Source organism: Monodelphis domestica, chromosome 1, assembly GCF_027887165.1.
Source record: "Monodelphis domestica isolate mMonDom1 chromosome 1, mMonDom1.pri, whole genome shotgun sequence".
Taxonomy (NCBI): domain Eukaryota; kingdom Metazoa; phylum Chordata; class Mammalia; order Didelphimorphia; family Didelphidae; genus Monodelphis; species Monodelphis domestica.
The window spans coordinates 321114278-321141243 of record NC_077227.1 but is presented as its reverse complement, the minus strand read 5'-3'; the positions used below and the strand labels follow the sequence as shown (position 1 = coordinate 321141243).

The window sequence follows — 26966 nt, the reverse complement described above, 5'->3', positions numbered from 1 at the left end:
GGTTGAAGCCTAAGAAAATTTAAGAGGTTGGCAAGAAAAGTCTGTGACACCAAGGTAATGGCCTGTCAGGATCCCATACATGTGGAGGCAGCAGCAGTGGCTACAGCATTAATAGTAGTTTCAGAAACTCTCAGTTCAGTGTTATATGAAAAGAGATAAAATTAGCACTTCTTTGATAAGGATGGAAGAGGTCCTAGTGGCCTTAACCACACATAATACAGTTAAGGCATTGCCATTTACTCTGTGGCATCTAACTATGTTTTTGTTGTTGTTGATGATGTTTCCTTTCACAAAAGGATTAATATGGGAAAATATTTTACATTATTATATATGTAAAATTGATATGAGATTGTTACCATCTCAGCTGGGATTGGGGCTATAAGGAGTGGGAGTGGGGAGAAAGGGAGGGAGAGAATTTAAGACTCACTATTCTTTGAAAAATGTTGGAAACTTTTTTATATGCAATTATGTAAAAATAAAAAAAATTTTTAAAAAGAAAGAAAATAAAGATGTAACTTTAACAATAAAAAGAGTAAACACATATATGTTATATATGTATATATATTTTATATTAAACTTTAAACATTAAAAAAAGAGAAAGAAAGAAACTCTCAGCCCAGAGACACAAAGGGACCAGACAGGTCAGAGATTATAGGGACACTTTTCTGGCACTGGGTACAGCTGGTGCTGATTAGCAACTTTTTTGCCCATATGCAGTTCTGGGCTATAGTTCCAGGGCATAAAGGACCAACTAGTGATTGGTCACAAGGGAGCACAAACTCTGGTTATAGTTCAAAAGCAAAGAATCCCTAGTGTTTGTTACTATAGGGGATCAGGGGCCTTTCTTGGGTAAAGGCCAGAGAGCAGAGGAGGGGAAGAATAGTGACCATACTTGTCCCAGGATTACAGCACCTTGGAAGCACTAAAAACTTTCAGACCCCAGAACTAGCTCTGAAAAGAGCAGCATGAAAAAAGAGTGAAGCTTGAAATAGTGCCTCTCCATCCACAGGTGAGTAGAACCCAACTTTAAAGTAAAGTTCAAAGTTAAGGTAAGACCATGATATAAATTCAGGAGACAATCATTTGAAAACGTGTCAGAAAACTATAAGACAAATGCTAATTGGACCCAACCCCAACAAGAATTCTTACTAGCATTTAAGAAAGATATCAGTGATAGAGAAAAAATTGTGAAAAGAAATGAGGGTAATACAAGAAAATTATGAAACAAGAATTAGTAGGCTGGTAAAAGCAACAAAGAAATACTAACATCTTTAAAAAAATTGTCAAATAGCTCAAAAGAATTCACAAAAGAAGCACAAAAATTCACTAAAGACAACTTCTTAATGAGCAGAATTAGCCAAGTGGAAAAAGAGGTACAAAATCTCACTGAAGAAAGTAATTTTTTAAACATTAGAATTGGGTAAGTGGATGCTAATGACACCATAAGACATCAAGAACAATAAAATAAAGTTTAAAAAAATGAAAAAGTAGGAGAAATTTTGAAGTATTTTATCTGAAAACCACCTTACCTGGAAAATAGATCTAGGAGAGATAATTTAAGGATTATTGGACAACGTGAAAAACATGATCAGAGAAAGAGCCTAGACATCATATTTCAAGAAATTTTTGAGGAAAACTGCCCTGGTATCTTAGAAGAAAAAAAGGAAATGGGATGAAGGGAAATACCCAGTAACCATAACTAAGAATGTGAATGAGATTAACTCACCATAAAATGAAAGTGGATGACAGAATAAATTGGGAACCAGAAACCAATACTATGTTGTTTACAAAAGACACATCTGAAACAGAAAGATACATAGCTGAAGTAAAAGAGGCAGGAGTAGCAATCATGATCTCAGATAAAGCAAAGGCAAAAATAGACTTATTTAAAAGAGATAATCAGGTAAACTCAGTTATACTAAAAGGTATCATGAATCGCAATACAGTGAAGCAATATAAAAAATTTTGTAGCAAATTTCTATGAGAAAGGCCTTATTTCTCAAATATATACTGAATATAGAACTGAGTCAAATTTATAAAAATTAGAACAATTTCCCTCTTGATAAATGGTCAAAGTAAGTAAACAGACATTTTCAGAAGTAATAAATTTATATAGTCATATGAAGAAATCTTCTAAATCTGTTGATGAAGGAAGTGCAAATTAAACTAACTCTGAGATACCACTTCATATTCAGAAATGGCAAATGCTGGAGGAGATAAAGAAAAAATACATACTAATGAACTGCTAGTGAAATATTAAATTTGTTTAACCACTCTGGAGAACAATTTGGTATTGTGCCCAAAGAGCTATAAAACTTTGCATATACCCTTTGATTCAGCAATACTACTACTAGGTCTATGTCCTAAAGAGATCAAAACAAAAAAAAAGACCTATATATACAGAAATGTTTTAACAGCTCTTTATGTGGTGGCAAAAATTCTTTGTGGTGGCAGAGAATTGGAAATTTAGTAAATATTCATTAATTGGGGAATGGCCAAACAAATTATTATATATGATTGTGATAGAATAAGAAATGATAACAGGTGGTTGTTTCAGAAAAACTGGGTAAGATCTATATGAATTGAGGCAAAGTGAAGTGAGAAGAACCAGATCATTGTACACGTGGTAACAGCAGCATTGTAATGATGATCAACTGCGAAAGACTTGGCTACTTTGATCAATACCATAATCCAAGACAACTTTAAAAGATTTATGATGAAAAAATTCTGTCCACCTCTAGAGAGAACTGACGAACTCTGAGTGAAAATTGAAGTATACATTTTAAATATATTTTCTTGTCTTTTAAAAATATGACTACTATAGAAATATGTTTTGCATAATTTAAAAAAAAGCAAAAAGGATGTCTCTTTGTATGGATCAAGCTGAAGCTTCAATTGAACACACATATCTTGCTCTTTGGCTTCCTTTTCCTTCAGAAACTCCAAAAAAGCTATTTCTGCACTTATATGTTCAATATGTACATTAATTCTCTTGGTAGAATCTTGACCTTAATTTTTTTGTTTACAACAATTCCTAAACCATTTAAAATTGTACCTATACCCTTGATATCAGCAGAATTACTTTTCATATCAACAATTTGCATATAAGTAGTCAAAGGGACAGCTCTATATTTTCAAGAACCCCTACAGAACAATGTAACATGTTACTGTCATTTTTCCTTTTGTATTAGTCATTTTGGCATGTCATCTGAGGGTGGTGGTGTTTGCCAAAAGGTAATACCTGTAATTAGTAAGACTTCTCTCTTAATTAAGAAGATGATTCCAAGGGTGCTGATCAGTTCTGAAATCAGTTAACATAACATAACAAAACTTATTTTTTCAAGTATTTGACTATAATTGCTTTTCTATGGAATTACTTTCTCTGATAACTTTTTTAATTTTCAAAATTCTATTTATTTTAAAGTATTTTTTCTATGGTTCTATGATTCATGTTCTTTTCCTTCCCTTTTCTCTCCCCACTCCCGGAGCTAACCAGCAATTCCACTGGGTTATACGTGTATTATCATTCAATTACTATTTCCATATTATTCATTTTTGTTATAGAGTAATCTTTTGAAAACTAAAACTCCAAATTCTATTCCCATATAAATAAGTGATAAATCATATGTTTCTCTTCTGTGTTTCTACTCCCACAGTTCAATGTGGATAGCATTCTTTCTCCTAAGTCCTTTGGGATTGTCCTGTATCATTGCATTGCTGTTATCTACTAATAATTTTTTAAAAACCCTTCTGTCTTGGATATACTACGTATTGATTCCAAGGCAGAAGAGTGGTTAGCGCTAGGCAGTGGAGGTTATAGACTTGCCTGGAGTCACACAGCTAGGAAATGTCTAAGGTCAGATTTGAACCTAGGACCTCCCATGTCTAGGCCTGACTCTCAATCCACTGAGCTATCCAACTGCCTCCTACTAATAATTTTTTTTCTTTTTTAAACCCATTCCTTCCGTCTTGGAGTCAAAACTGTGTATTGGCTCCAAGGCAGAAGAGTGGTAAGGGCTAGGCAATGGGGGTTAAGTGACTTGCCTATGTTCACATAGCTGGGAAGTGTTTGAGGCCAAATTTGAACCTAGGACCTCCTGTCTCTAGGCCTGGCTCTCAATCCACTGAGCCACCCAGCTGCCCCCAAATAACTTTTAAATTGCTCTCTTTCACAGTTGATCATCATATAAAATTGCTGTTACTTTGTTCTCCTGGTTCTGTTTCGATCTGCATCAGTTCATGTAGATCTTTCCAGCTTTCTTTGGAGTTATCCTGTTTATCATTTCTTATAGTACAATACAGTTCTATCATATATTCTTTGCAAGTAAGAGCAACCATTTTTGTTGCATTTTGTGTGTGTGTGTGAATTCAAGGTCTATTTTGAGGTTTGTATAGGTAGTAGGCAGCTTTTGTTTATTTTGCAAATACTGTTTAGATTCTACATATGCTGGGCAAGTAAGTTTACATTAAACAAAACTATCCATTTTCTTTTTATTTTCAATAATACAACATTTAGCATTTTTCAGCACACTCTTTGTTAATCTTTTATAGTTGTTTTATTTTCCCCTCCCCTCCACTACTCCTCCAAGTACAACCTAATCTCCTTAAGGTCAGAGTGTTTTATTTTTATCTTTGTATCCTTAGGCTTAGTATGTATCTATTGGATATATAACAAATATTTGTTGGATAGAATTGAATTGAATTTCATTTCATTAAAATATTTAAAAAATTTTTCCTTATCTAAGCAGGATATAAATGGTTTGATTATTGGTTGATTGGTGTTTGTTGCACATGTTCAGATTATTAAGGGATAATTAATTTCAATATACTTAAATGCTTATATGGAAATGTGATCCCATTAATTTGGGAGATCCTTCAGTGTACAGATTGCAACCCATCCTTGTCTGCCCATTATGCATAATTCCTATTGATGACTTCCCCAAAATTCCTCAAGTAGTGACAATTAAATACAGCAGGGCCTCCATATCTGAAGGGTGATACATTCTAAGATCCACTGTGGATGGCTGAAACTACAGATATAAGGAATACTTGTTGACCCCATTTTCCCTCCACTCCTTCTCAGCTGGGTGTTGTGCAGCTTCCCCCCCCCCCCAAAGAACCAAACAAACAAAAAACTAAAACTGAGACACTAGATACAATTAAATTGAGAGAGACAGAGACAGAGACAGAGAGAGAAGTATGGGAAAGCAAAAGAGACTTCTACCAGGGGCTGATTGATGTCCTGGTGGACCTCTTGCCACAAGCAGTGACACTTCACAGGTGGCAGTGCTTCCAAACTGACCACAAATAATTAAAACCTAGGATATCTAAACCCTGGATAAGGGGGCTCTATTGTAATACCATCAAAAAATGAAATAGATTTTATATATATACCTTTTTTTAGGTTACATTTTAACAAACAGGAAATGACTTGTTATTGTTGTCATTACCTCTGAATAAGTTTTATTTAGTCAGCTCATGATCTTATCAGTTAATTAATTGAAAAGAAAAAAAAAAGATACACAAAAAAAGAGGTGGTATAGAATGAAAGCAACTTAACCCTTTACTAATTTAGCCAGTGTAAAAGAGCATAGAAAACACTTTAATTAACCAGCATCAGACTTACTGGCTGTCAAAGACAACACTAGGATAGGCTATAAATTCATTTGTAAAATTTTATTAAGAAGAATGAAGAACAGTTTTTATTATGGAACATATTCCATCACGAATCAAAAGTTTGCCAAAATTCTTTACATTGATTTTACCTTTTATTGCTTTCTATCTTGTGAGATAATATTGCAACTCCCTAACATTTAGAAATGGCATAACAGTTATTAATCTGTATTGGTACAATTTCCTTACTGGGAACTCCCCATACTGATCAAATCCTGGGTCCAGTTCAAAAACAATTATAATAGCTTATATTTTTATGGCCCTTTAAGATTTTTTTCCCATTTGAATTAGTTTATTTAGTCAATTTATAACATTATTCCTTGGTTACAATAATCACATTATTTCCTTTCCTCCCCTCCACTCACCCTTCCTAGAGCCCACACGCAATTTCATTGGGTATTACTTGGGTCCTTGATCAGAACCTATTTCCATGTTGTTGATGTTTGCACTAGGATGTTCATTATTTAGTCTACATCCCCAACCATATCCCTTCAATCCTTGTATTCAAGCAGTTGTTTTTCTTTGGTATTTTTTACTCCCATAGTGTTTCCTCTGAATGTGGATAGTGGTTTTTCTTATAGATTCCTCCTAGTTGTTCAGGATCACTGCATTGCCACTAATGGAGAAGTCCATTATATTCGATTATACCACAGTGTGTCAGTCTCTGTGTACAACATTCTCCTGGTTCTGCTCCTCTCACTCTGCATCAGTTCCTGGAGGTTGTTCCAGTCTCCATGGAATTCCTCCACTTTATTGTTCCTTTTAGCACAATAGTATTCCATCACCAACATATACCACAATTTGTTCAGCCATTCCCCAATTGAAGGGTGTCCCCTCATTTTCCAATTTTTTTGCTGCCACAAAGAGCACAGCTATGAATATTTTTGTACATGTCTTTTTCCTTACCCTTTAAGATTTATAGAATACTTTTTACACATTAAATTCAGCCCAGAGATCAGAATTAGGACTGATAGATGAAAGTTGCAGAAGGGAAGATTTCAGCTTGATATAAGGAAAAGCTTACTAACAGTTTAGAGTTGTCAAAAAAGAATTGGACTGCTTTGCAAGGTAATGAGGTTCCTACCCTCAGATGGTTTTCAAGCAAAGGCTGTCCAGAAAAAGTAGTTTCTTCATCTGTAAAATGAAGGAGGTTAGACTCAGTGACCAATAAGGTCCCATCTAGCTCCAAATCCTTCAATGACCTCTGACTTTGAAATACTGTAAAATGTAAGTTCCCTTTATATAAATATTATTTAAATTGTTCAGTTTGTTTTCTTGACCAGAGAATTTCTACCCATCTAAATGTATGTTTCTATTCTTAGACTTGGAGACAAAATGCCTGATTTTAAGTTCATTTTCTGCTGCAGTAGTTATTTGGCATTGAGCAAATTACCACTTTCGTCATCTGAAACAACATTTGTACGCTATTCCTCTCAGGGTTGAGGAGAAGATGAAAAGAAATTATTACTATAAAATGCTTTGTAAATGTGAGTTTTAATAATGATTTTCATTATAATTTGTAGTGTTCCATTCAGTGTTTTGTCAGGGAAAATTTACAGTATTTTTTACCCTTTTATCTCCAGGGTTCCTTGGACATCAAAGTAAACATTTTCTTGTCTAAAGATAATTGTCATTAATCTTTACTATGGCCTCTGGGACTGAATCAGTTATGTTTAAAGAGTTTTGCCCCTTATACTATCTCCTCAATGCCATTCCAACCAAGATCCAAAAGGGTTTTCGCTCTATTGTGGTTTACCTCACAGCACTGGACACCAATGAGGACTATATTGCAGTGGGCAGTAGCATTGGAATGCTCTATCTTTACTGTAGACAGTTAAATCAGATGAAAAAATACAATTTTGAGGTAAGTGGCAATTTCTTCTTCAGCACAGGACTTCATTAAATAAAATCATGTGATATTGAGAAAAGTCCTGGATTTGAATATCAGTCAATATATGAAAATCTTTAAAAGTTTGATCCTCCATTTAGAAAATGACTATATATACTTTATAAAAGGATAAATAATGAAATCAGTTCAGTGTTTTCATCTTATATATGTGTCTTTTTAATCTGTCTTTCAAAAATATTTCTGAGAGACTCAATATTTGATAATGTTTGGCAATTCAGAGAGATTAATCTTTGATCCACCAAAATGAGCCATATATGTTTATGCTACAAAAACCACTGTTGCATTGATTCAGCTTTGTAAACTTGTAAATGAAAAAAACTTCCTTTCTGCCAAACAAGCCAGAAAAACCAACAGTTTCCCTTGTTTCATTGCTTTTCTAGAGGTAAATGAATAATCTAATCTGAAAAACTTCTGCCCCGATTTTTCAAAGGAGAGGCATTTGTTCATAGCAATGCTAAGAGGGTTCCTTTTCTGAATTTCCTTTTAATGAAATACTTGGGATTATCCTTGTAGGCTTAGATTTGGAAATCATCTATTACTTGATTGGCATCATAATGCTAGTCAGTTATGCAATATCTTAATAGAAACAAGTTTTATGAAATGGAAGTGATTAGTAAAGAGGATTTAACTGCTTATGACTCCTTTATGTAATTTTTGCTCAAGTTTTGTAAATATTAATTTTTATTTACAAGACTATAGAATGTCAGAGCATAAAGGGAACATAAACTATCAGAGGTATTTGGAATCTCAGAACAGAACCACAAATTGTTAAAATTTTTAAATGTTTTAAAAATTAGCTCAGTTTCTTTTTCACTTTTTAAAAAGGAGGTGAGAAGTGGGAAGAAGCGAAAATAGATATTTTTGTTGAGTAAATAAATAAAATTTAAAAATCTAGCACAAGTACTTTATAGTTGAAGACATTGAGGCCCAAAAAGGGAAAGTGAGTTATCAAAGGCCACATAATGGGTTAGTGACCTATCAGAGAATATATATTTTTTTAGCAAACTGCTTAAATCGTGAATTTTCCTTTTGGGGAAAATCTATGTTTATTGAATGACCTCAACCTTAATATGTTCCATAAAAGTGGAATTTTGCTCTTAAGCAAACTTAACACATTTTAAAACTTAATTTACAACATATATATTCTTAGGATCCTAATTTTTTTCTCCTTAAAAAACCCTCAAATTTTATTCACCTATATTTTTTTTAAAGGAGTTATTAATGAAGGTGGGTTTCTGATTACTTTTTGAAGCAAAATAATACATAGGAATATATTTCTACAAACTGTCTTAAAAAATAAAAGCATTGCAAGGTGTGAAAAAGCTCTTAAACTAAAAATCAAGAGATCTGATTTGTAATGGCAGTTTTTCTATTAGCTTATTCTCTGCTCTTGGGAAAGTCATTTCCTCTGTCTATATTCCTGTTGTCTCATTTGTGAAATGAGGTTAGATCTCTCTGGGACCCATTCTAGCTCTAAAAGTATTTTCTGTCATTTATGAGGATAAATAACTTTTTTTTTTAAACATTATTTTATTCGGTCATTTCCAAACATTATTCATTGGAAACAAAAATCATTTTCTTCTCCCCCCACTCCTTCCATAGCCGGCGCATGATTCCACTGGGTATCACATGTGGTCTTGACTCGAACCCATTTCTGTGTTGTTGGTATTTGCTCCAGAGTGTTCATTTAGAGTCTCTCCTCAGTCATATCCCCTCCACCTCTGTAGTCAAGCAGTTGCTTTTCTTCGGTGTTTTTACTCTCACAGTTTATCCTCTGCTTGTAGATGATAAATAACTTTTTAAAAAATTCAAACATTTAAAATCTTTTAGTAGAAAATGACAATAAATTTTTATTAAAATTTTTAAAATTAAAATGAATCTATTTTCTTCCCCTAACTTCCCCTTCCAGAAAATAACAGAAATGTGTTTTTTAGACAAAAAAATGTAGTTGTAAATTTTCAATAAGAAATTAATGAGAATGACAATAGCTCACCTTTATATAGTGGTTTATGGTTTACATAATGCTTTTAAAAATACATCTAATACTCTCAGGAATATGATGATCTGAGACAATCCTGAAAAACTTATGCTGGGAAATGCTCTCCATTTCCAGAGAAAGAACTGCTGGAGTCGTCTTTCACATCAGTGCATTTATGGTTTCATTTTGGGATTTTGGTTATGTATGGAAGTGTGTTTTGCGTGACAACAAAAATAAAAATTTTAAAAAGAAAAAGAAAAAATATAGCTTAAGTTAAGTGGTATACTTAGAGCAATATGGCAAGTAATTGAGAGAGGCTGAATTTGAATTTGAGTTTTTTAACTCCTAAATTAATTTCATTTCAACCAAAAATTAGTTCATTATTCTTTTTACCATAATGATGACTCTGTCACACTCCCATTAGTTTGATCATTGTACAGCAATATAATAATCATTCAAATATTTTTGAGTAGCTACTATATGATCAAAAAGCTGTTAAGTATGTGAAAATATATAAAAATATATTTTTGTCCACAGAAATTCAGCAGTTATTATGTTTCTGTTGTATGTAAAGTATCACACTGGGCAAAGGGAAAGATAATAAGTAGAATTCTTATTCTCTTGGTGCTTACTAATAATGAAAATGGCACATGTATATTTAAGTGTACACAGATGAAGAAGCATGACTTTGCAATCATGAGATTCTCTAGTCCTTGATCTTTTCATCCACAAAAAGAAGTGGCAGTACTAGGTGATTTCAAAGATTCCTTCCAGCTTCAGAGTCTGTAAGTGGCACAGTCGATAGAGTGCTGGATTCTGACTCAGGAAGACCTGATTTCAAATATGACTTTAGATACTTACTAGCTGTGTGACCCTGGGCAAGTTACTTAACCTCCATCAGCCTGTTTCCTCATCTGTAAAATGAAGATAATAATAGCATCCTACTGTGCAGGACTGTTATAAGCCTCAAATGAGATAATGTTTGCAAAGTGCTTTGCAAACCTTAAAGTGCCATATAAATGTTATCAATTATTATTAAATACCTTATTAATGAAACCATTATAAACAGCATCATTGAAAAGCCTGCTGCTGTGTTGGTGATCTTGGCTTACTTTTTAGTCTTAAAATGCTAGATGAGTGCAATTCCCTAGTTTGACAGGTTTATTTTACTTCATTAGGGGAAAACTGAATCTATAACAGTTGTTAAACTCTTAAGCTGCTTTGATGATCTTGTGGCAGTTGGCACAGCCTCAGGGAGGGTTGCAGTCTTTCAACTTGTGTCTTCGTTGCCTGGTAGAAATAAACAGGTAAGTGTTAAACCTTTTCGAATATTCCACACATTTTGGCAAATTCCTGATGGATTTTAAATTAATTTATTTTTAATGCTTCATCATCTGGAAAACAAGTATTCAGAATAATTTAATAATTACTTGTTTTAAAGTGCTTATGGAAAATGCCTTTGAAGTTTTCTCCCACACCTTTTATTCCAGATGTAGAAGCATGACAAAAAAAATATAGCTGTGTAAGTTAACATTCTCATTCTAATATTTTAAAGCTCAAATCCCATTAACAGTCTTATTTCAGAGATTTGAAGGCTGGTTTTTCCCTTAGTTACTTGGGAGCTAGATGTGGGTAGCAATGTGAACAGTATGAATAAGTAGATAAAGATTGTTGATTTATGTCAGAAACAAGGGGTGTAAGAGAAATAAGTTAGACCTTTTCCTTTCTTCCTCCCTATTCACACATGAATGATTTTTGCACATTCATATTATGAGGGCCCTATAACCTTGTCTTCTTCCATTTTGTTTATGTTCTTTATTGACATTTATTCATAGCTTCGGAGATTTGATGTAGCTGGTATTCATAAAAATAGCATTACTGCTTTGGCTTGGAGTCCCAATGGCATGAAATTATTCTCTGGAGATGATAAAGGAAAAATTGTCTTTTCTTCTTTGGATCTTGACCAGGTACATAATTTTAAAATAAATTTTGGTTTTTAACCTTTATGTTTTTGTAAAACCTTCAACCCCAAGCTCAAAATAAATTCCTTTATTTTTAGCAAATTAACCAAGTATTCTTCAGAATGATGGTCTTCTAATCTCAAATTTTTTAATGTAGTAGTTTGTTGCAAGGTTTTTTCAAATGTTTTATAAAAACATTTTTAAGAATGTTTTTATTTAAGAAAGAACATCTTTAAGAAATAGAGTGACCTTCATCTCTAATGGAATATTTCTGGGTCTCGTTTGGGTCTGCTATTTTATAATTCAGTGCTTTGCAAAGGCATTAGTCTTTCTCATGAGCTTCTTGTTATATATTCACTTGGGAAGTTTCCTTGGAGTGAAAGGAGACATTTCCTAGGTCATAATTGTGGAAAAGAGTCAAAGGTTTCTTTGGATGTTGAACTGTTGCCTTTGAGATTAGGGTGGGGTTGGGGAGAAGGGAGGGTTGGGGTGGTGGAGTGGTGCTGAGCTATTCCTTGCCCTATCTTCGTAGCCATAATACTGGCTGGGCATTTCTTTATAGCACTTTACACTTTACATTGTGATTTTATTTTTTACAACAACCCTATGAGAGGTAAGCAGGGCAATTATTGTTTCAATTTCATAGATGAGGAAGTTGAGGCTCAGAGAAATGAAACAACTCATCCAAGGTCCCACAGCTAACATGATGGAAATGTGAACTCAGCTCTTCTTACTGCAAAGTCCATTTTAATGCTGTCCTTCCATAATGCTTTTCTATTATGCAGCTAAGATTCCCTAAAAATAGTAAATGCTAACTTATTGTGAGGAGCAAATGAGATAATAAAGTATTTTTCAAACTTTAAAGTGCTAAATGTAAATAATTGCTATTTTAGTTAAACTCTTGTTTAAGTTCAATGCTCCATAAATAGTACACAGCTCTAATTCTTTTATGATGGTCTCCTTGAAGTGATTGGAGATTCTGAGCTTCTAATTATAGAAATGCAGTGGAGGGGAATGCATCCCATGGAACAAATATGAAGCTTATGTAATATTATATAAAGAACATTAGACACCTGAGTTAGAACTTGGTAGATGAAGGACCCCAGGAAAATTACTTCACTTTTCATCCTCAGTTTCCTAAGCTGTAAATGGCATAATAGTAATCTTGCTGGGTTGTTGTGGATGATGTGCTTTGTAAACTTTGAAGTATGGTATACAGCAGAAATTTGTTACATTGGCTTGTAGAAATATTCTCCTGATAATATTGATTGTGCTAGGGGTTTTTAGTTAAAGTCTTAGTAATTCTATTTGACCCTTATATTGGGAGTATTTTATAAGAAATCATAAAATTAGTATGGAAATATGTTTTGCATGACTACATATGTATAACTTTTTTCAAATTGTTTGCCATCTCAGGGAAGGATGGAGGGGACAGAAAGAATTTGGAACTCAAAATTTTAAAAAATTAATGTCAAAAACTGTTTTTACATGTAATTGGGAAAAAATAAAATATTAATAATTAAAGAAGAAATAATAAAATATTTTTGGTAGTTTTCATTTGAATTGAAAGAAAGTACTATGAGGTAAAAGTTAAATTTGTCCACATTCTCACTAGCAAGGAAAATTATTTCCAGTGGAAGGTCACAGAGTATAAAGATTTGAAGTATGAAATTCAAGGTATAAATAGACTTAAATACTAAATATCTGAATTAGCAGAAATGTTTTATTTTCAAGAATGAAGTTTATCAAGGTTAGGATGTTTTCATTCAAAATTGATGATATATTATTATTTTTTTTAAATAAGGGCATCTGTAACTCCAGCTTGGTTTTGGAAGAACCATCTTCAATTGTGCAACTAGATTATAGTCAGAAAGTTCTTCTGGTTTCAACCTTACAGAGAAGTCTTCTTTTTTACACTGAAGAGAAATCAGTCAAGCAAGTTGGAACCCAGCCAAGAAAAAAGTAAGAAATATATGTCTGAATGCAAGCACCTCATTTGGAATAGAATTTTATCCTTATTTTGATCTCACTCATTGTCTACCCCTACATCGCATATACTATCCATTCCTTATCCTGTGTGATCCATATCCATTTGCTCTTGAAACCCTTCCTAGTACAGAATTTCATGAGGACTTTTATAATAGTTGGACTGTTCATCATGTCCCTTGGTCCCCATCAATAGCCTACTTATATCTTTTTCAATTCACATATTTCTTGGATTATGATTTTTATTTGATTTCTTGTGGGTATTTGTCTGATTTCCCCTTATCTACTGTGGAAGCCTAAGGTAACTATAACCTGGGGGAGGATGACTTTCTTTACTTCTAAGAGACTGTCATAGACCAGTGTTGACCTAAGAGATATATTGTCACCATTGGAGTTTGCTGCACCCACTATTCCATTATTTTGAAAATCATTTAGTGTTATGTTATAGTCCCAGTTAATAATAATAGCTCCCATTTACATTGTGCTTTAAAGTTTTCAAAATGCTTTCCTTATAAAGCCTCAGTGCAATAAGCATTGAAATTATTATCAACCCCTCTTAGCAGACAATGTTACTGATATTTGGAGACATGAAGTGAGTTGTCTATTTTTTCATGTTATTGAAAAGAGACAACCAACTTTCAACCTCAGGTTCTGTTTGTCATTCAAGGAGTCTTTATATTCTGCCATGCCCCTTGTTTAAGGTGGAAATCCTTTCTGAAATATTCAGACACACACTATTTGAGAACTGAAAGGGACCTCAAAGGCCATTTAAGCCAACTTGTATTTGAACAGGAAATCTTCTATACCATCCATAAAAGATTAGTTAGAAAGCTGTCCTTATGTTATTTGGAAGGATTCCTTCTTTAATCCCAATGATCAAAGATAATGTTGAATTGTAGTTTTTAGCTCACTGAAAGCTTGTTCTCATGATATTCATTTTTAGAGCAGAGTTTTATGTAAAACTCTGTGTGGCTTAATGAACTGAGAGCCAGGCCTAGAGGCAGGAGGGCCTGGATTCAAATTTAGATTCAGATACTTCATACCCATGTGACCCTAGCCAAGTCGCTTGCTTCTCTCCCCCCATTGCCTAGCCCTAACCAGTCTTCTGTCTTTGAACCAATAACACAGTATTGATTCTTAGAAAGTAAGGGTTTAAAAAAAAAAAACTGGCAAAGTGCCAGACAAATCATTGAGGCTGCTGAAATACAAAAGAAGTGCATAATGGTATCATCTTCTGAATAGATGATTTGAACACCAGGGACCACACTACAATGAGGGTCACACTTTTTATTGTGTAAAGTGGGTAAATGAACAAACCCTATAAAGATAAGGGAACTGAATGTAGGTATATTAATTCAGTTGTGACTTGACTATGGCCAAGTAAAAAAATTAGGACTGGAGTCAGAAAAGCTTTTTAATACAGGAGAAAGAACAGAGGATTAAGAATTGGGGACCTGGATTCTGTTCCCTATGTTGACACTGACATTTTAGAGAAGTGACTCCCTATACCCCCACACTCACTCTCTCTCCATCCATCCCTCAGGTAGTTTTCTTCATTTTGTAGATTAGGAATATTTTAATAGAAAAAGCCTGATATTTAGATCTAAAAGGATACATCCAAAGTACTTTCCAGCTTTCTCTTTCTCTGGCATGAATTAGTTAACACAGATATATGACACAAGAATAATTTGTAGGACTTATTAGATGATAAGTGGGGTAGAGAAAGAGAAGGCGAGGAGACTAAAGAACACACAATAGCTTCAAACCTTGGGGTCATTCTGGTGATGCTGCTGTTGCTGAATAGGCAACATATATACATATATATGATAAAGCAAGTATTTTTACTTTATAGTTGAGAAAATCCAGGCTCAAGGAGGTCAGTTAAATGTAGCTAATTTAAGTACAGATCTAAGACTTGACTCTCGGTTTTTGATTCCTAACTTAATAATCTTTCTACTGTATCCCAGCAATATTAATGGTCAGCTTCTGAATGAGCACTGAAACAGCCTGGTATTTGATCAACACAGTAATTTTGTATTTCACAATAGAACCTACTATTGATAAACTTAGAAGAAATGAAAGGACAACACCCCCATTTTCAGCATTAGGCCCAGAATTATTATATATGAGACTTTGAGGATGGGTTGAGGGGTTTTAATAGGTGGATGTACTTGATATCTTCCTTGTAGAGAACAGAAAAAAAAATTCCCAAGTGGCTAAGAAAAACATTAACCTTAGTTTTGATTGACCAAATCCTATCTTGATAAAAGTATGTGACAGTAGTAATACCAAATCAAATTTGCCTGTATAGTTTACTTCTTTTTTCCCCCCCTTTAATTTTAGCACAGGGAAATTTGGAGCATGTTTTATACCTGGGTTGTGTAAGCAAAGTGACCTCACATTATATGCTTCAAGGCCTGGGCTACGATTATGGAAGTCTGATGTCCATGGAACAGTTCAGGCTACATTTATCTTAAAAGATGTATTTGCTGGAGGAGTAAAACCCTTTGAACTGTATCCTCGACTTGAACCAGCTGACAGAGGAAGTTGTACCTTCTCAGAGAAACACCTAGGGCTTGTGTCATGCTTCTTCCAAGATGGTTGGGTACTGAGCTGGAATGAATACAGTATCTACTTATTAGATACTATAAATCAGGTAGGTAAAGGTGCTGTGTTAGATGCTCACCCTAAGTTCATAGATTGTTAGTTTATAGACTATTGTCTCATTTCTCCTATAATAATGTCTAAAGTTCTGTCTTGCTGCAGTTCTTTTTTAACTTACCAAGGAAAATTGTGGAATGCTTTGCTAATTTATCTAGTTATAATTTTTACTTCATGGTTTTGAAACTATTAAAAATTATTTTCATTGATATCATCTTCATTTTCTTTCACTTTCCCCTATCCAGAGAGCCAACCCCTATAATCAAGGAAAAAAGGAAAGAAAAGTAATTTAGTAGAATTAATAGCATATTAGTCAAGTCTGATAGTATATGCAGTGTTCCATACCCATAGTCCCCAGAGGCATTCTTATATCCTTTTATTTGGGGGGGGGAGGCAATTTTGATCATTATTAATGTAAGATTGAAAAATCCGTTACCCTAAAAAAGAACTACATATCCCAAGAGTCCACTGTCTTCCTATCATTACGTACTTCCTGTAAACGGAGGATAAATGGCATGGGCTTTGGGGGCTCCCTCTCTCTGATGTAGAATCAGCATTGATGGTGGTGAGTGGGGTAGAATCAGCACTGATGGTGGTTAGCCATTTTTTAGTCAACCACCACCATCAATGCTGATTCTATATCAGAGAGAGGGAGTCCCCAAAGCCCACGCCCTTTATCCTTCATTTACAGGAAGTATTTAATGACAGGAAGTCAATGGGTTCTTGGGATATATAGTTCTTTTTTAGGGTAACAGATTTTTCAATCATACATTATTTGATAGCATTTAGTTTAGCTTTTTAAATTGTTCTTTCTTTTTACATTATAGTCAATGTGTCTAATTGTTTTTCTTGGTTCTGCATACTTCACTGTGTATCAGTTCCTATGTGTCTTTCCTTGTTTCTAGCTTGTATTTATCTTTTATCACAGTGAAGTAGTAGTTGATCACATGAATGCACCGTAATTTCTTTATCCATTTCCCAATCAATAAGCACCTATTTTGTTTCTGATTCTTTTCTATGACACAACATGCCATCATAAACATTTTGGTGCAGATTTGACCTTTCTTTCTGTCTTTGACCTTCTTGGTATGCAGTGTATACCCAGAGATCTCATTGTTCAAAGAATATGGACATTTTAGTAATTTTTCCAACAGGATTATTATTTTCCAGAAGAATTGTTCTGATTCATAACTTCAACAGTGCACTTGCTGTTGAAAATTTGCTATATTAAATTGAATTGAAATGATTTTTCCTCTACCCCAAGTTTTCCCTGGTTTGTGATTTTACCTCTCTAATGGTGGCCCCTCATTGTCTTTTTGAAGGGGGAGGGGGTTCTAGGAGGGAAGGCAGAAACTAGATGTTGCTAACTGCTTCTCCCTTGAGACTCTTTACTCCCTCCCCCCCCCCCCCCCCCCCGCCAATTCTGCCTAAGAAAGAAAAATAAAAATGCTTTATGTGTGTTTTATTTCAATAGATGCACAGTAAGTCCTAGCTTGGCTAAGATCATCAACTGTTTTGCCTTCTTGGGGTATATGCCAGTAGAGTGATCTGACTGGTCAGGGTATGGATGTTTTAAGCCACTTTCCTGGCATTCTCACGTGCTTTCCATAGAACATCAGGATAGGAGGGAATCTTAGCAGTCGTCTGACCTGCTCTTGTCACTTTTGGATAAGCATACTGAATCACTGAGGTGAAGTGAGGTGCCTAAAGGCCCAAAGGTACTGAAGGACTTAAAAGCTATTCAGCAAATAATTTATCATAGTAGACTTATTATTGTTACTTGATTTACATGGGATTCTGACAGATGCTATTTGCTTTAAAGTATGGTCTGGTCTTGCATTTTTTGACAGGCTACCATTGCTGGTTTGGAAGGTTCAGGAGATATTGTATCTGTTTCCTGTACAGAAAATGAAATATTCCTCTTAAAGGGGGATAGGAACATTATAAGAATTTCGAGCCGACCTGAAGGACTAGGATCATTAGGTTTGTATTTTTTGGAAAATGCAATGGTATTTGTTCTGTAAAATCATGAATTCTATTGTGGATTGTAAGATACAGATATTCTTATTTGGCATGTTTAAAATATTTCAACTGCTGTCATCGTGAAGGGATTTAAAAAAAATTCCCATTTCCTTCCAGTGTACTTTTTCACTACTTTTAAGGATGTATTCTTAAAAAAAAAATCCCAGGCTTAGAAACTATCTTTGGACCTAGAAAAAAAGAGTTTAGAATGTAAGAAAGAATCCTTGACTTGGAATCAGGGTACCTAGGTTCTATATAACTCTAGGTTTGTCACTGACTAATTTGCTTTGTATTGTAATCACAGAAAAATGAAATCTCAGAGGTGGAAGGGATCTTAGAGATGGTTTAGTTTAATTCATAACCAAAAAAGAATGTCTGTTATAACATACTGAGAAAGTAGCCAACCAGCCTTTTCTTAGAGACATCATCCCATCTCCTCAATAAGAAAGAATCTCACAGTTTTCATATGTGACACTGTCTCAAATCTCTCAACCTTTGGCATATGATAGGTGTGATTAGGTAAAAGAGGGCAGAGAACTTAATCTCTCAGTGTCCCCAGGTAACTTTTGGCATTTCAATAGTAGAAGTATTGAAATTCAGAGTAACAGGTCTGGATTAAGAAACAAAAAAACATAAATGTTTCCAACCATTAGAATGAAAATTCCTTGAGGACAAGGTCTTTTTTTTTTTTATATATATCCCTAGCACCCAGCACAGTGCCCAACATATATTAGGCATTAACAAATGCTTTGTTGACTGAATGACGAATCCCATGCCACCAGAAGCAACCTATTCCTTTTCAGATAGAACTCTTGGACAGTTTTAATTATTAAGAAGGGTTTAACTCTCTCATATTAAGCATAATTTTGCCCATTTTCAACTTATAAATAATTTTTCCTAGTCCAAACCTTTAGGGCTAGACAGCAAGTCTCATCTTCCCTTCATGTCATAAACTTTAAAATTTAAGAGTTAAAATATCTTATCCACATTTTCTCTCCTCTGGACTAAATGTTCTTATTTCCTTCATTGATTCTCATATAGTGTAGATTCGATTGACACCTTTTCATCATTCTGGTCACCATACTGTGGACATTTTCCTGTTTATCAATGTCCTTCCTAAATTGTGCCACCCTGACCTAAAGTCAGTATACCACATGTGGTCTAATTAGGATAGAATATGACAAGGCTGTCATGTCATTATTCCTCGGGAAGTTATGCCTCTTTTAATGCAGTAGAAAATCTCATTGGGTTTTTTGGATACCATTTACACGTTGACTTGTAGTGAATTTCTAATCATCTCTGATCTCTTTCAAATGAACTACAACTTAGCCCTACCTCTCCTATCTTGTACTCTTGAAATCAATTTGTTAACACAAATATAAAATTTTACATTGAATCCATATTAAAATTTTCCTGATTAGAGTCAGCCAAATGTTTTATCCTATCAAGATCTTTCTGTATCTCCACTCTGTTATGTAGTATGTTAGCAATTCATTCCATGCTTATGTCATGTGAAAATTTTGTCATTGATAAAAATGTTAAAGGGCACAAGGCCAAGAAAATGTCCCTGGTACTAAAAGATATCAGTGAAGATTTTGGACAAGATGTTTTCTAAGGCCCTTTCCCCTCCAACTCTGAAATTCTTTGATGATTGTGATGTTTTGTATCTTTTATTTGACCACTGAGACCCTCTTTGAGAAGGTAAGCAGGACTCTCCCCTCCCCTCATTGTATTTTGGTACTTTTTTTTTACCTGTAGACACTTTCTCTGTATATGCCCTTCCTATATCCTTCTTCTTTCCCTATAATCTCTCTCAGTAAGTTTATTCTTCTATCTCTCCTTAGGGTCATAGGATTATAGGGTTAGAGCTGGAAAGGACCTTAAGAAATCATCTAGTCCAACCCTCTCATTTTACAGATGAAGAAACTGAGGCTCAGAAAAATCAAGTAATTTGCCCAAAGTCACCTGGGTTGTAAGTAGCAGAGTTGGGATTTGAATTCTGGTCCAATGGCTCCAATTCCATTAATTGTACATAAAGAGTAATTCCATTACTCTGAAAAGTACAGCTTGTTGTTCCCTGTTCATTCAGATATTTTTTTCAGATATTTGGAAGACCAAATTCCAGTAATTTTTTTATAAAGCAGAGAATAAGATTTTTAGGAGTGAATTTTGCTTTCACACATCCATAGTCATCAAATTGGTGACCATAGTAGCTGATTTATTCCTGTGATAGGTATCTAGACAGGAACCGACACATCATTGGGTAGCATCCTTAAGTTTTATTGGTCTCTCTCATATTAAAATGAGGAGAGTTTTGATTACATGATCTCTGAAGTCCCATCCAGATCTAAATTCTATAACTCACCTCTTCCTTTTCCTCTTCTTTTGCCTTTGACCTCAAGACTGCTGTTAGCCTTATTACTCTTCTCAGCATAAACGAATACTCAGAGGGCGGTGTTGTTTTGCTAAAAGGTTGGAACAGAAATCATGGTCAAAAATGTGTATGATACATTGCACCCATATACAAATTTCAGTAACTTATAAAAGTCCTTATTTTGGTGAAAAGTTAATCACAGATAACACCACCATCACCTTTGACTATTGTTATAGGGTGGGTTAAAAGAAGGGTTCAAACTAGCTATACATATAAAACAAAAGGTTTATTTAACTAAAGGAAAAAAGGAAGGGAAGGGAATCAGGGACTAACTTACTTCTAACCCACATTAGATATTAAAATCCTAAACTTTCTATAATTATACTAAACTAGCTAATGAATTAAAGTTAAGGGAAGATTGTTTGAGGCAAGGACAAAGGGCCCAAAGAAATCTCACAACACAAGAGTCCTTTTTTTGATCAAGTAGAAATCCCAGTGACAGCTCTGTAGGTCCACACAGGATTAGAAGGGGAATGATGATTAACCCACACACTGTCCACCAGTTTGAGGTAATCATTCACTCAACCACTCCTTCAAGATGGTCCAATTTCCTGGCAGCTTCAAATTCTTTTCCTTCAGAGAGAGCCAACTCCACTCCCTCTCTGTCTTCTTTCAGAGAGACAACAGTCAGTCCCAACAGCCTCTCTTCTTTTCAATCTTCTCGGAATGTTGACCCAGCCCTTGCCCTGCTAATCCTTTACAACACTATAAAGGAAAACCTTGAGCGTTAAATTTTTTATTTGTTTCTTTAAATGGATAAATTAGTATAATCCAACTGCATCTTTACATTTTACTCTAATATTAAAATGTAGAAAACAACCATAACCAATATGAATATTGAAAATCATGCCACTCATGTATTCTAAATATTTACCATTCAGATAGTTTGGGAAAATTTAAAGTTAAAAGGAAAATAAATTTGATTAAGACAACAACATGTAGAGAGTATCACATTAAATGCAATATGAGAAGAGAGACATGGTATTGTAGAAAAAGCCCTGGATTAGGAGTCAGGAGACTTGGGTTTAATCTTCTTGCTAATCTTCAGTTTTCTATAAAATGAAGGGACTAAATTGTATCATCTTTCAGGTCCCTTTGAGTTCTAATAGTTTGTGATTCAATTATTCTGTGGCCAAGGGATCCAAAGGCTATAGCACCTGAATCTGGTCTGCTTACCTGTGGCAAATATCCTGCAGGCATAAGTTTGACAACTAATTAGATGTATGTAGTGAATGAGAATGAGGAGGCAAGAATACTTGATAATTATGGGCCCCAGTGCCCAGAAGAGCCATGCTGCTACCCTTGACAGTAATAGGGAGGTTTGGAAAGGAGTGGGTCTGGGGGGGAAGTTAATAAGTTCTCTTTTGGGCATATTGAGTTTAAGATATCTATAGAATATCCATTTGGAAATGTTTAGCAGGCAGTTGGAACTCAGGTGATGGACTAGAGTTGGAGGTGGGGTGTGTTTGTGGTAATATTAGTAGTCGTAGTCATCTGCATAAATAATGATATTTGAGGCCATGGGAACTGAAAAGGTTCCCCAAATGAGAGAGTATATAGAGAACAGAGAATAGACAAGAGGACACAGGATACAACCTTGATGTACACATATAGTGGGCTTGATATAGGTAATGAACCAGCAAAGGAACCTGAGGATCACTCAGACAGGTAGGAAAACCAGGAGAGAACCCAGGATATAAATTAAGTACCAAAAGAGAGGTACAAACAAAGTTTTATGACATGTCTGAGAAAGAAAAAGTTACTCAAACTTTTGGGAATCAGCTAGGCTTCATAAAAAGGAACCTCTGTAAAATTTCTGTGATGTTCAATTATTAGGATGTTGTAGAAATAATTTCTCTTTATGTATGACTTGGGTTAGATGATCTCGGAGGTTCCTTCTAGCTCTGAGATTCCATAACGTGAGGAAGTTTAAAAGAAATTTAAACCTTTACCTTCTGTCTTATAATCAATACTAAGTATCATTTCCAAGGCAGCAGAGCAGTAAGGGCCATGCAGTTGGGGTTAACTGACTTGCTCAGTCACACAGGTAGGAAGTATCTGAGGCAAGATTTGAACCCTGGACCTATTGTCTCCAGGTCTGACTTTCTATCCACTGAGTTATCTAGCTGCTCCTTTGAGCTGTCTTGAAGGATATGTAGGATTTTATGTAGTATTTTAATGTAATAGCTTCTCAATGTATGTTTTTAAAATCAAGCTGAATTTATAATCTTTATTAGGTTTGATGGTTTTCCTTCTGAAAATTACTCTTGCTATAAATAAATGGCTACAAAAGAATTGTTTTATAGCTTACATAGCAATTTTCATTTTACAAAAGCAGTTTCTTCACAATAATCCTATGATTGTGTGTCTTAAGAATGATTATCATTATTTTTCAAATAAGAAAACCATGACTCACATTGGTTAATGAACTTGTCCACTCATTGTACAACATGTAAGGTGTTAAACTATAAGTCGATACCAGATTTCTGACTTCATATCTTGTGTTCCTTCCTATTTCAAGTGGCTTCTCTTAATTAGAATTACATTTTTCAAATGCCTTTTGAATTGTTTATAGTTCTATACTATATAAATAAGTACAGTTTAATTACACCAGGATCCAAAAATAGATTAAATTGTTTTTTTTTTATCTCCAAGCTATCCTAGATTTTTTCTTAATTCAAAATACACATTTTCCTAATAAGTAAATTTAAAGTGAGAAACTATGATCTGCAATTAGGGCTTTCCTCTTATTTTTAATCAATTTTTAATAGGAATGAGTCCTTTTCCTACTTTTGACAAATTAGTTTCCAGAGAAACAAAAACTTTTCTTGTAACCTTTGGAGAGGTATTGTGCCATTAAGTCTTTCATTGATTTAATTCTTCCCATGTTGCTACCTCCCATGACTCAAGAACAGAATTTCAAATTCTTTACTATGCTTCTGTCCCTAAAACTGTATCTTTGCTACCTGGTGTTTTGAGAACAAGTTGAAATAAAATAGGTGATTTCTCTCCCATTAACAAAAAGTTACTCTTCTTTTGTAGGTAGAGATGGTGTAGAAACCTTGGGATGTCCTGAGAAAATCCACCTGCAAAGTTTGGATAAATTAGGGACCTTTAGTAATGAAACCAGAAACAGAGGATCTTCCATTACCAGTGAATCAAGAAGTCGGAGTAGTTCTGTGAATTCTATAGACAGCAGTTCCAGTTTCCTGACATCTGGAGACCAAGGGTCCTCTGAAATATTGAAAGAAGGCCAGCCTTCTCACAGGTTCAGCGTAATTAGCTGTGAAGATTTTGACCAAGAGTTGATTGTGAAACCCATTAAAGTGAAAAAGAAAAAGAAAAAGCAAGGTATTGTATGTAGCATTTCTTACAAAATCTATATTCTGAATCTTCTCATTCATAACAAAATTAACTGCTCAAAGGTCTCCTTTAGAAATGCATTGTTTTCCGAGGGGATGCCCATCAATTGGGGAATGGCTGAACAAACTGTGGTATATGTTGGTGATGGAGTACTATTGTGCTAAAAGGAATAATAAAGTGGAGGAGTTCCATGGAGACTGGAACAACCTCCAGGAAGTGATGCAGAGCGAGAGGAGCAGAACCAGGAGAACATTGTACACAGAGACTAATACACTGTGGTATAATCGAACGTAATGGACTTCTCCATTAGTGGCGGTGTAATGTCCCTGAACAACTTGCAGGGATCCAGGAGAAAAAAACACCATTCATAAGCAAAGGATAAACTATGGGAGTGGAAACACCGAGAAAAAGCAACTGCCTGAATACAGAGGTTGAGGGGACATGACAGAGGATAGACTCTAAATGAACACTCTAATGCAAATACTATCAACAAAGCAATGGGTTCAAATCAAGAAAACATCTAATGCCCAGTGGACTTACGCGTCGGCTATGGGGGGTGGGGGGGAGGAAAAGAAAATGATCTATGTCTTTAACAAATAATGCTTGGAGAAATGCATTGTTTTCACACATATGGAAGATAACGTTTTTTGTTGAATAATTTTATTGGCAAATGAGTTGATCAGCATATCTGACTTTTAGGTTTTTTTTTTTAAATCCATCCATTCATTCAGTAAACATTTATCCTATGCGATTGTATACAAAGCCTTGTGCTAATCACTGGAGAAGAATACTGCCTTACCTCCTCTTCCCTTATTGAATTCCCATTTATTCTTTTTATTTTTTAACTTAAATTTTATTTTATTTTTCCTCAATTACATGTAACAACAATTTCCAACATTTTCTCAAATTCTCCTTCCCTCCCTTCCCCACAATCCCCTATCCATTTGAGATGGTAGGCAACCTTATATAGATTTTATATATGCAATCATATAAAAATATTTTCCCATATTACTTCTTCTGTGGAAGAATTCAAATTAAAAAAATTAAGAAGTGAAAAAAGTTTGCTTTGATCTAAATTCAGAGACTATTAGTTCTTTTTCTCTGGAAGCAGATGGTATTTTTTTTTATCATGAACCCTCTGGGATAGTTTTGGATCATTACATTCCAGAAAATAGCTATTATTCAAGTTGTTCATTGTATAATATTCCTGTCACTGTGCAGTGTTCTCCTGGTTTTGTTTATTTTACTCTGCTTCAGTTTGTGTAAGACTTTACAGCTTTTTCTGACCTGTTAGCCATTTCTTATAGCACCACAGTATTCCATTACAATCATATACTACAACTTACTCAGCCATTCCCCAATTGATGGGTATCACCTCACTTTCCAATTCTTTTCCCTTCCTCACAAAAAGAGCTGCTTTAAATAGTTTTGTATATTTTGTCTTTCCCTTTTTTGTTTTTTAATCTCTCTGGGATACAAATTTAGTAATGGCATTGCCAGGTCAAAGGGTATGTACTTTTTTTTTTTTTAACCTTTACCTTCCGTCTTAGAATCAATATTGTGTTTGGTTCCAAGGAAGAAGAGTGTTAAGGGCTAGGTAATGGGGGATAAAGTTACTTGCCCAGGGTGACACAGCTAGGAAGTGTCTGAGACCATATTTGAATCCAGGACCTCTCATCTCTGGGCCTGGCTCTCAATCAATCCACTGAGCCACCCAACTGCCCCTAATATAGTACTTTTATTGTCCTTTGGGCATAGTTCCAAATTGCTCTCCAGAATGGTTGAGTCAGTTTACAATTCCCCCAACAATATATTCATGTCCCAGTTTTCCTACATCTCCTCCAAATTTTGTCATTTTCCTTTTCTGTTATAATAGTCAATCTAATAGGTATGGGGTTGTACCTCAGAGTTGTTTTACTTTGCATTTCTCTAGTTAATAGTGACTTAGACTTTTTTTTTTTTTGCAGTACTATAGAGAGCTTTAATTACTTTGTCTGAGTACTGCCTGTTCATATCTTTTGACCATTTATCAATTGGGGAATGACTTGTATTAATATATTTTTCTATGTACTTGGGGCCTTTATTTATTTATTTGAAACCCTTACCTTACATCTTAGAATCAATACTGTGTATTGGTTCTAAGGCAAAAGAGTGATTAGGGCTAGGCAATGGGATTTAGTGACTTGTCCAGGTCATACCTAGGAAGTGTGTGAGACTAGATTTGAACCCAACACCTCCTGTTTTTAGGCCTGGCTCTCAATCTACTGTGCTACCCAGTTGCCCCCAAAATGAGACCTTTATTAGAGAGACTTGTTAAAAAAATTTTGCACCATTGTAATGATTGTGTATTACACTCTATCCTGTTTCCCTCTGGTTAGGTTCTGACCCCTACCTCCCCAAATTTGCCCTCTTTTATCAGCCTCACCCCTCATTCTCTTATTCCCTTCCCTCCTGCTTTCCTGTAGGGTAAGATAGCTTTCTTTATACCCAATTGCTTGTGTATGTTCTTCCCTCATTGAACCAATTCCAGTGAGAATAAGGTTCATGTGCTTCCCTCCCCACCTCCCCCATCTTAGCCTCTACTATAAAAGCTCTTTCATGCCTCTTTTATGGGCAATAATTTAGCCCATTTAATTTTTCTCTTCTCCCTCCTCCCAGTGCATTCCTCTTTTTTATGCCTTAATTTAGTTAATTTTTTATGTCATCCCATCATATTTAACTAATACCCTCATCCTCTGTCTATGTATACTTCTTCTAACTGCCCTAATAATGAAGTTCTTTGGCATTATAAGAATCATTTCCTTATGAGGGGATATAAACAATTTAATTTTATTGAATGTCTTTTAATTTCTCTTTCCTGTTTTACTTTTTTATGATTCTCTTGAGTCTTGTATTTGAGAGTCAAATTTTTCATTCATTTCTGATCTTTTCATCAGGAATGTTTGAAAGCCCTCTATTTCATTGAATACCCATTTTTTC

At 34.7% G+C, this 26966-nt stretch overlaps 1 protein-coding gene and 1 non-coding gene across 7 annotated transcripts in view; both read left to right on the top strand.

Annotated features, from left to right (window-relative positions):
- The window catches only part of TECPR2 (tectonin beta-propeller repeat containing 2), a 145639-nt gene that overhangs the window by 11464 nt on the left and 107209 nt on the right, over positions 1 to 26966 (top strand). For 5 of the 6 annotated variants that reach the window (XR_008915085.1, XM_056811227.1, XM_056811225.1 and 2 more), the window contains 8 exons: positions 6996 to 7160; positions 7257 to 7537; positions 10739 to 10867; positions 11396 to 11527; positions 13326 to 13483; positions 15851 to 16163; positions 18019 to 18151; positions 23667 to 23975. Coding sequence is in view for 5 of the 6 variants with exons in the window: in XM_056811227.1 (XP_056667205.1) it covers positions 7319 to 7537; positions 10739 to 10867; positions 11396 to 11527; positions 13326 to 13483; positions 15851 to 16163; positions 18019 to 18151; positions 23667 to 23975 (1393 nt within the window). In the remaining variant the exon portion in view is untranslated. The remainder of the gene's footprint in view (positions 1 to 6995; positions 7161 to 7256; positions 7538 to 10738; positions 10868 to 11395; positions 11528 to 13325; positions 13484 to 15850; positions 16164 to 18018; positions 18152 to 23666; positions 23976 to 26966) is intronic. The other variant, XM_056811229.1, reaches the window with a different exon arrangement.
- On the top strand, positions 139 to 266 carry LOC130456774 (U6atac minor spliceosomal RNA). Its single transcript, XR_008915815.1, has one exon. It is a non-coding gene; the product is annotated as a U6atac minor spliceosomal RNA (small nuclear RNA).